The sequence below is a fragment of the Dermacentor albipictus genome, chromosome 7, assembly GCF_038994185.2.
Source record: "Dermacentor albipictus isolate Rhodes 1998 colony chromosome 7, USDA_Dalb.pri_finalv2, whole genome shotgun sequence".
NCBI lineage: Eukaryota > Metazoa > Arthropoda > Arachnida > Ixodida > Ixodidae > Dermacentor > Dermacentor albipictus.
This window is the reverse complement of record NC_091827.1, coordinates 107,401,854-107,412,489: the sequence shown is the minus strand read 5'-3', so window position 1 is coordinate 107,412,489 and position 10,636 is coordinate 107,401,854. Positions and strand designations below refer to the sequence as shown.

Sequence of the window (10,636 nt, the reverse complement as noted above, 5' to 3'; positions counted from 1 at the left end):
CATTCAGAACAAGATCAAAACGCTGTTTGAAAAATGACAGCGTGCCTGTGAGACTGCAGTCTAGCCGCTCCTGTGGAGAAGCCGCTCACTCAGGCGGGATGGCGTTCTCGCTCAATGACGTGCGAGCCACGGCTCGAGGTGCCTTGGGTGGCGTTGAGTTTGAAGCGCAGGGTGTCTTTAGGTTGTGCGCATTTCTCTTCGTTCCATGTACTGTACCACTGCTGTAAAGTGGTTCCATGCATCGCTAGGTGTCGTTGCTTGACTCGCTTTCGAGTGCTAGGAATACGCAGGTGTTTGAAACGATGTAAAGAAGCATTTCCCTACACACCCACGTTTGTTTTTCTGAAGGCACTCACTCAATTCGTAACAACTTTTTACAGACGAAAGGTAATTTTGTTTAATATCACCGGAAAAAAGGTACGTTTACGCAGATAGACACATCGTTCATAGCAGGCTCGTTGGCTAAGAAATCATGGCTTACGCACGCAAGAATGTATGCTGAATAGGACACCTAAACAATGTCATCTATGCAACTACAACGACAGTTGAGGGATCTGTGCCCAGTGATTGAGGGAACCGTGAAAGCAATTGTAGACCTTTCTGTGGAAGCAGTGCTAAAAAAATATGAACGTCTGCAGTCGAACTTCAAGAAATCGTACTTTCAGATAAGTGCTAACCGGCGATAACAACGGAAACCTGACGCATTGAGCAAGTACAAACACCTAATTCTCGGCAACTTTCGGCAGCGACTTGTCGACCTTATCAGAACACGGCGGTCTTTGTAGCATGCCTGTCGGTAAACCAAGAGACTGTAAACAGAAGGGAACACCTTCCAGTAGTCGGCTTGCCGTACAACGAAGAACATGGTAGGAAATTATGCTCGGAGTTGATCATTTTTACGAAGAATGAATGAGCATTTCACGTCCATGAATTTCTATGTTGACTTCCCGTTGTTCCCACTTCGTCGCTATGCTTCCCCAATTGCAAGATGTTATCAGTCATTTATTGCGCTTACCGATCACCTCGGCCACAATCAAGTGTTCCTTTTGAAGCGCCAACTTTTTTTTTTTTGCCAGAAAGAACTCGCCTTCTCCCTAACTACTGGAATTCGCTGCTGAATGCTACAATTGGAAACCCGGAACTGCGAGACATCCGAGATTCCACTCAAGAAGACCGACACGATTTTGCCCATTTTATGGCGAAAGTAGTGGGATGTTAGAGAAAAAGCGCCAGAGGCTCTAGCGGTTCGAAATGGCGTTAAGACTGCGCAGATAGTATATTTACGGCAGTTCATAGTGTTTCTATTATTAGGTAGCACAGCCGCCCTGATTTTTAATAATATAGCGCGAGCGTCGACTGAACTGCTGGTGAGCGCCTTATAACGGCGATAAGCGTGCAACAAGAGCGTGCAACAAGGCGAGTGCAACAAGGCAACAAGGCTCGTGCGCGAACTCTCGCCTTGTTGCACGCTTATCGCCGTTATAAGGCGCTCACCAGCAGTTCAGTCCACGCTCGCGCTATATTATTAAAAATCAGGGCATACATACACATAGACATACATAGACGTACATAGACGCTTAAGTCTAGGTTTAGATTTTCTTTGGTCGGAATGTGCAAAGTTATACTGTGCTTGTACATATTCAACCAATTCTCGTGTGATTCGCCGTAAGTTGATATCTAGATGTGCCAGTGTCATGTCAATCATCGTGACTTTTCTCAAAGCTCCATTATAGACCTTCCGCGTATGTGTAAACTTTTGAGCACGGCTTCGACTTTCTGATTTTTATTTAGAGAGCACCTTTTATGTAGCCCTTGTTCTGTAATTCTGTATGTTCGTAAATATGACTTAAGTCATTGTGCAAAGGGACCTATAGGTTAGCAATTTTTCTCATTAGTATTTAAGGCATAAACGATCCTAGTTCAGCTCGACACACACACACACAAAAAAATTAGAGCATGACTACCGATTCTCCTTTGCCTTCAAATCTCACCGCCCCCCCCCCCATGTCCGCTGCACTAGAAATTTAAACACGCCCACCAAATTAAATTCCCCGGGAAAACTCTCATCGAAAAGCAGACAATGGTCGGGTAGCGAGTGTATTTATTCACTTAAGTGGAGAGCGATGAATTGCTACTAGACAAAATAATGCACCGCGTGGCCATCACCTAGACAGAGAGCTTAGGTAATGATACCATATGTGAGATAGTCTCCCATATTTATTCCCATCATTTTTATTACTCTGTGCACATGATCATGGGTAATGGAAGTTGTTGCGACTTTGCGAGCACCTTCGAAAAGGCCAATGCCAACTCGAAATGTCTTGGGCTTCCACACTCTGCATTTATCGCTGATTAGCCTCACATGTACTCGGCAATACCAGGATTAAGTAGCAAAAAAGCTACACGGAAAAAGAAGCAGGAAACTCACCTCAACAAATCAACCAAAAAATGATATAAAGGGTCTGATAAAGTCTTTTAATATTCATTGCCGGTAACTGTTTGAGTCGCGTTTACAAGGCGCCACACATCGCGTTGGCGAAAACAACCGAGACGTTGGCATGGTATACCACAATATTACTGCGCCATCCATACTAGCACACTGCCAGGGCGCTAGGCCAGATTTGGCTATCACGGGGCGACCGCACCCCAACCGAGCAAACTGGAAGTGTAACGGGATACCGGCGCAAACGTTGAGGATGTCACGCTGCGACATAGCACGCATACTTTTCTCTTCTGCGCCGACCTTTCAAGCATCCGCGGCGGCGATGAATGAAACTATAAGTAAAAGCAAATGGAGAGACAAAATGAGCAAGAGTTCTGATAAGATTCCAGATTGCGGGCGGGAGCTGTGACTGTTGTACTTCTCAAATTCTTGGAACCGTGAGCGGAAGACGCAAGCTCCAGGCAGAGGCAGCGGCAGATAACAAGTCGCGCCTATGCGGTGGAGGCGTGTATCTCTAGCGGGTGGCTGCTACTTGTCAAGATGACTCAGGCGGTGTCAAACTGGGGAGCGTGCTCTGCGGAAGCTTTTTTTTGTTTTACGCAAGTCGCACAGGGAACGGATGTTGTCTATTTTTTCTTGAGCCGGTGGTAATTTCACCCGCTACTGAAACAGCGAGCGAGGAAACGGTCTTCGCTGCAAATATTTCATGGTAGTTCTTGCTAGTTGAGAAAGCTCTTGTGGTGACAGCAAGGAAGTTGCGCGTTTTTCTAAAGAATTAGGCTCTTCGCTCTTCTAATCTAGGTTAGTACCTCAGGCGAATGTACGATATCAAAATAAGAGCGGCGCTAGACTCGAAGACGGATTGCTGCAGAGGAGCCTCCCATATCACCCTCTCGACTTGTTCAGTGGAGCTCTGACAAGCTAGGGTGGATTGCGACCCCACTCCCCTTACCCATAGGTCAAAAGTATTGGCATTTTTTAAAGTCCCTGCGAAGCAAGTTACGAACATTCTCACAAGGCGCTCTCCGAGAAAAGCATCGCAAGCGGATTAAGAAAAGCGAGTTGTTTTGGTTAGGCCTTGGAAACCAAGCGTGAAAGGTTCAAGAAAAAGAGGCAACGTACGACTTCTGATATGTGGCTGCTGACATGGTGTGTGGTCGTTTTTCCTGGCCTCGTCCACAGCGCCAGCCTCCCAGGTGGTTTTTACAGGAGGAGAGTCGACGCCGATCCGATCTACAAACAGATGGCCCACTTCGCCATAGCACAGCACACTGCTGACCACGAGTACTTTGACACGGTGCTGGACCTCTTTCAGGTGGACGTCCAGGTAAGCGATAACAGCTTTTAGTTCCCGGCGAGGGTGGATATGAGGACGTAGTAGTGCTGTTAACACTTCCGGGGGAAAATATTGTGGCACTGCACTTTCAAGCGCACATACTATTACGGAACGTGTTACGAACAATTATTAGGCTGGAAACTATTACTTTTATATAAAATTTTGCAATATGTAGATAATTTGTAGGTAATATGTAAATATTATGTAAAGATGTATTTATTCCTTGTTGCCCATATGGTTACTAATTTATTATTGTTATCAACTTTATGCCACTTACATTTTCTATTAATGTATTACTCAATATTTTATACGTTCCTGAATAATTAGGATATGCCACAAACCTTGCAGTGCTGCTATGTCTACTCCTATGTTGCACTGCCATCATTCAACTTTGTTCTCTCAAATGCTGATCCTTTTTGTTTCTTTGCTAATCATTTGCGGCCTTTTTTTTCTTGCTTCTTCTGTAAATATTTGACCAGTGCTTGTATCTGTATGCCCACCCTGCGAAAATTCCTGCGATTGCAGTATCACTAAATAAATAAATAAATAAATAAATAAATAAATAAATAAATAAATAAATAAATAAATAAATTTATACTAGAATTTTAAGTGCCCAAACCACGATCTTATTATCAGGCACGTCGAAGTTTGGGACTCCGTATTTTTGACCACCTGGGGTTCTTTACCGCGCATCTAAATTTAAGTACAAATGCGTTTTTTGCATTTCATTCCCTCAAAAAGCTTTCACCACCTCCCCTCCCACCTACGCCAGGGGGGAGTGGCGGCGATGTTACTAAAGACAGCCACAAAACAGTTAGCAAACAAATTTACTTAGATTCAGTGCGTATTCTTTTTTAGAACGCTCCTATTCACCACTAAACTCCTGTGAAAAGTTGACAAGAAACTTGAAAGTTCCCAATGGTGCACAAAAGCAAGTGCAGTCTAAACCTACAGGTAAGTTTCGGTTTTTGTGCGGAACGGTGACTTGAAAAGTATTGGATTACATTTGAAGAAAGTAGGCTCCTAGTTTTTCTGTCTGAAGCGTTAAAAGAAAACTTTGCTTCTGAAAATTTTGAAATCCAAACAATCGAGTCCTGGGGCCATTCAAATTTCTCTGATTTCCACGGTTCAGACTTCTGAAGTTCCGATGGTGATCTGAAACTAGTACAAATATTTTGACCGCTCTGCTTATAACTTTCTACACTCATGCATTTGTGACTGCATGGTTACTATCCTTATAATATAGGGAGGTAATATCCGCACGTGAAAGCTGACTGATTAAATTATACACGTGGGAACGCCTTTTTGTCTTTAAGCTAATACACGAGCCAGGCGTCAAAAATCACGTATGCGAAAAAGTCATCATTACAACTGGTTGTTTTCTTCTGTGCTACCTTCGAACGCATAAATAGTAAGAGCATCAAAGTCAACTACTTCGCAAAAGTTATCATAAACGGAAAATATTTCTGGGTCGTTTTAAAGGTCCAGCATATAAATAATTAGGAGCATCAAAGTACGTTACAAAGTTATCTTAAAAGGTAAATATATTTTGGTCGTGTGAAAATGCGAACGCCTAAATAAATAAGCTGTAATGCAGTAACTTCGGCTTGTTGGTATGACATCGTGAGGCTTATAGCGCGTGAAAAGACAAGGACGAAAGGAAGACGTGATACATACAGCGCCTGTGCATGACACGTCTTCCTTTCGTCCTTGTCTTTTCACGCACTATAAGCTGCACTAAATAAATAAGAGCATCAAAGCAAATTACCTTGCAAAATGATCATAAAAGGAAAATATGTATACGTCGTTTTAAACCCATTTACTGACTAGAGCGAAATTTAGCAGCAATAATTGATTCACATTGTTTCCATGACACAAATGACTTCCGGTGGCATTGAATTTTTATAGTCAATACGTTAACAAATTTAACAATATTTAAGAGCACTAAAAAGGGGAAATTGTGGCAATAACAAAACCAAGTTTATTTAGAAGCTGTTGTTTATCTCGAGCCAAATATCATGCGATGTCAGTTCGCAACTGCTGAATCCATGGCTTAATCAAACTCAAGTAGGACCTTCATCGCTAACCTATCAGTACCCAGTGTTCTTTTGGGAATACAGCACAATTCTCAATTGAAAATAAATATATAAGGAACATGCTGCTTTTCTTAGAGGACTAATTCGATAATAAGGGTCTAGCTAAAACGACCACATTGTAGCTCTTAGCTGCACGATCTATTTGACATGTATCACCAAATTTGGAGAAGTTCCTAACATAGTAAGTAGTGTCGTGAGCACAGCAGATTTATTTTTTACAAGAATTAGTACCTACTTCTTCAAACAAATGCTGATGCCTAAGTTCAAGGAAAACATGCCGGTAATGATAAATACATAGCATGGCATATATAATATATCTTTGTAGCGTCGCAATTTAATGAATTCAGGTGTATGTTTTAAAGTGCGCTTGGCATCTATGTATGCTAGGAGTATTTTCTTCTTTTAGACGCTCATATGTTGTTTTTTATCCAAGCATTTCGAGATAGGTTCTTTTTCTGACGGCTGCAAAATTTTGACAGGCAGGTACGAAGAGAGAATGAGAACCACGTATAGAATAATATTTTTCTGCCAGGTTCCTTTCTTGCTGCAGACCAAAATGCCAAAGATGGACTATTATTTGAATAAGTTTACATTGAATAAGTAGCGAACAGTGGTCAAGCAAATTTAGATAATCAAATGTAATTTAGATAGCTTTTGCAAATATTAAATATAGGTATTTAATTTTGCAAGAATTCAATAAAAATTGCCAAGCGAAAAAAAAGGACAGGAAATGACTTAGCCGCTGTGCATTTCTACGGTATACAGGATGAGCTACGGAATAAAAATAGGGCAACACATGTTTCCGAACTATAGGCAGGCCTCATATCGTGATCGGCGAGAAATTACTAACAAAGAATACACTAAGCCAATTATGCAAGAGGAAAAAAACTGCAAGAAGTTCAGTGTGGTCCAAAGAAATTACATCATTATATCGAACTGCAGCCACCAATGAACCGAATCGTTCAGGGTTCGCACATGTGCCTCTGCATTTATTCTAATGTAACTCATCTTCATTGGTATAAATTATTATAAGTGCTTTAAAGTACAACACAAAACCCTTTTCTGCTACTTAGCAAAATTACATTTCAGACAGGTACCGTAGACAGGTAGAGTTAAGGCATCCCACAAACTAAGACCCCCCCACCAGAATCCCACCAGAATACTTATTTCGCCATCAGATTAGAGCATGCTAAGCTAAGATTATTGTTATGCAAAGTGCCAAACTGTATCATACCATGTGGAACTCACATCGTGCGTCCCGTTCATGAAGAGCTTGTGCACTTTAAAAACTGCACTTTCGCATTGCTTGGGTAATAAAAAGGCTAAAATATAATAGCCATATAATAGAGCCATAAACATATCGCAATGCAGTTATAGGGCGAAAAGACAATGCGCTTCCTAAGATAAAAAAGATATGTGTGGTAGAACCTTCGGGGCCCACTGCCGCACCCTTCGACTGAAAAAGAGAATAAACTAGCGCTCGGTCACTGGGTCAATCCCCCGCAGTGCATACGTGCCATCGAAAAAGGAAATCCAATCCAATCCAATCTAATCCAAGGTCAAAAGGATTCGGTCTTCGGCCTATTGCACAAGGCTGGGCGCATTGCCCATTCACCTTTTCTGCATATGCCACATAACGAAACTTGCATCAGCCTTTTAGTAATTACAGCACTTTCGCAAGTAAGCATTTGCACGTAAAAGAAAACAAAACTACGCAATCGCATTTGCATGCGATCGCGAAAAAATAAACGAATTCACAGTGGAGAAGACCAGCAACTTCCACTGACACACGGTATATCCAGTGCCGCTATCACAGCATCTGGTGTCGATTACACTGCGTGCAAGCGGAGCTCAAGTGTGGAACGGAAGCATTTGTGAGCGCATCGCTTGGGCTGAATAAAAAAAAATGTCTGCGCGAGATAATAAGAGATAGGGCATTTCGTCGCCTCCCACATAGCACAACTTGGTTGTGAATGTTAATATAGAGCTGTAGAATAGGGGTCGCAAGCCGCCAACCGTACGAAAGAACTCACGGCGAGCAGAACAGAACGCGAAAGGCCAACAATGGAGTTTGCGTCCACTAGCCAAAAGCTCCCTAGTGGCGACGGTCACCGGCAACGAGAGCGTCATTTGGGGACGCTTGCGGGAAAACTGTTTGCGACCTTTGCTTTGTAAACTTACTACTTCGTAGCAGGGCAGATGCCGCGGGAATAAAAGTACCGCCAAAGCACAACATCTGCACGTAACCATTTTACTTGTGAATAAGCTGCGGAGAAATCTCCACTGTCCATGTGCCGTAACTCACGTTCTGTGCTAATCTGCATATATATATATATAGTGCTACGGCATGAGCCGGGCGAGCAGAAGAGGAAGAAGACTTTAGCGTGTGCAGCCTCGGGACGCCATCTTGACTTGACCATCAATCTCGTCCTTTAAATAAAGCCGGTTTAACATTAACTGTAACAGTTTTGTGGTGGAGGTGCTGGGTACTTCGACCAAGACGACGGAGCTGCTGCAGCAATACCACGCCGGAGCCGACGCCTCGCTCGACTGCCCCCAACACCACTTGAGATCCCGATGTCCCACAGCGGTGACCAACAGCCTTCTCTGGCAGCTCCAGTGCGAACAACTGGCGCCTGGATGCATCAGATGGAGCCCCGCTTTCTCAGGAAAATTCGGCGAGGACGTGGAGGAATGGCTAACCCACTACAAGCGTGTGAGCAAGTACAACGGCTGGAACTCCACGGCTCAGCTCGACAATGTGGTTCTGTTCCTCAGAGACACTGCGCTAGTGTGGTTCGATAACCATGAAGATATCTGCACAACGTGGGACAGCTTCGTTACTCACCTTACTGAGTGCTTCGGCGATTCCACCACGAAAAGGAAGCGGGCGGAGCAGACATTGGTGCAGCGCGCTCAAGTCCCAGGTGAGACCTTTACTACGCACATTGAGGCAATCCTGAAACTTTGCAGAACGGTCAATCCTCGAATGTCCGAAGAGGACAAGTTGGACACCTTCTCAAAGGCATAGCCGAGGATGTGTACAATTATTTAATCGGCAAGGAGAGTCTCGCCTCGGTCGCCGACCTCATCAAGCATTGCCGATCATTTGACGCCTTGAAGCTGCGCCGTATCACGCCTAAGTTCGGCAGGTTAGCAAATGTCACAACGGTGGCAAGCTTTGAAGACAATGACAACTACAGTTTTCTATTTGACCTTGCGGCAACTATAAGGCATATTGTTCGCGAAGAACTTGAAAGACACACCAAAGGGGTGGGTGTCGAACAGCTTGGGTGGGCTCCCAACCAACCTCAAGAACATGCATCTGCTGTGTCCGCATTGTCTGCCATGCCAGGCGTTGCAGAGTGTCGAATCGATCAGCTGCGACAGCACCGACGTACCTTTCCCGACGACGTGACGCACGATCAACGAACTCGTCGAGCTACCACCACGAATCGGAATTCGGAAGATCGCATTTATTCTTCGCAGCGTCCCAGGTTTCACCCCGAGGCTTACAACGTCGGTCGCGCATCGCCTGTGTGTTACAGCTGTGGCACCTCAGGACACATTGCTCGTTTTTGTCACCGGCGCCGACAGACAAGGTATGGCCCACCACCAACTTGGCCTAACTTTGAACGTGACCGTTATGACGAGCGTTGGCCGACAGACCCTGATAGTGCAAACACCACAGGCGCGCCACCCCGGAATACCTTCCGTCAATATAGTAGGAGTGGCTCGCCAGCTTCAGACCGCAGCCTGACGCCCCCAACCAGTCGCCAACGCCATTCACCGTCACCATGGCGACGTGCTGCGTCACCACCGCCGTCGGGAAACTAGCCGGCGCGACCGATGGAGGTAAGGTCACCGGACAGTCTGCGTCTCTGCGAAATACTCCTCTGCCTATTAGGATGGTGAAGAACAAAGTGCGTGTGTTAATTGATAGTATACCTGCAACAGCATTAGTGGATACTGGTGCTACTGTTTCCGTCATGAGTGTGACTTTCAAGGAGAGGCTGGGTCGGAAAGTTATGTTCCCGTGGAATGGTGATGTGACGTTTCGTGGTGTCAGTGGAGAGTGCCTAGTTCCCCTTGGTATTTGTGTTGCAAGTGTTTTGTTCGGAGGAGAAGATCTTAAAACATCATTTCTCGTACTACCGCGGTGCACTCATGACGTGATCTTCGGGATTGACTTTCTTCAGGATTGTGGTGCATCCGTTAACTGTGGCACAGGCCAAATTACTTTGTATAGCGCGCTTCTCGCCACCCTTGCCGACACATCCTTACCAGTGAAAAACTATTGTGTTGTTTCGAAGGATTTGCTGGTACCGCCTTGGTCGCTGTCACGTATCCCTGTCAACTTCGCTGCTGCCGACCTTTCATCGTTTGACGCGCAAGTGCAGCCACTTACGTCGAGCTGCGCAAAGAAAGATGTACTCGTACCACGCTAGTCGTGAGAGTAGTGAATGGCGTCTCAAATTTGTGGGCTTTCAATTGTTCTTGCGTCCCTGCTGTTCTTCCGCGTCATATGAAGCTCGCTGAATTTGACGAGATTACTTACAGCTCCATCACAGTTCTAAGCGAGGAGGAGCAGTCTCATACTAGCGATCCTCACCAAAGCACTTCTGAAGAGCAGATCCTATGGATGATCAACAAGGCGCTGCCCTCACATGAGCGCCACGCTCTCGCAAAAGTTTTGTGGGCACATCTTTCTTTATTCGATTTTGCACATGGCGACAAGCAGGCTTCACCCCCTCGTTCCCG

At 44.8% G+C, this 10,636-nt stretch overlaps 1 protein-coding gene across 1 annotated transcript in view; it reads left to right on the top strand.

The window, feature by feature from the left end:
- The first annotated feature begins 2,971 nt into the window (after positions 1 to 2,971).
- LOC135903513 (cystatin-2-like) overlaps positions 2,972 to 10,636 on the top strand; it is a 40,089-nt gene continuing 32,424 nt past the window's right edge. The window contains exon 1 of the mRNA XM_065433826.2: positions 2,972 to 3,770. Coding sequence (XP_065289898.1) covers positions 3,576 to 3,770 — 195 coding nt within the window. The 5' untranslated portion in view covers positions 2,972 to 3,575. The remainder of the gene's footprint in view (positions 3,771 to 10,636) is intronic.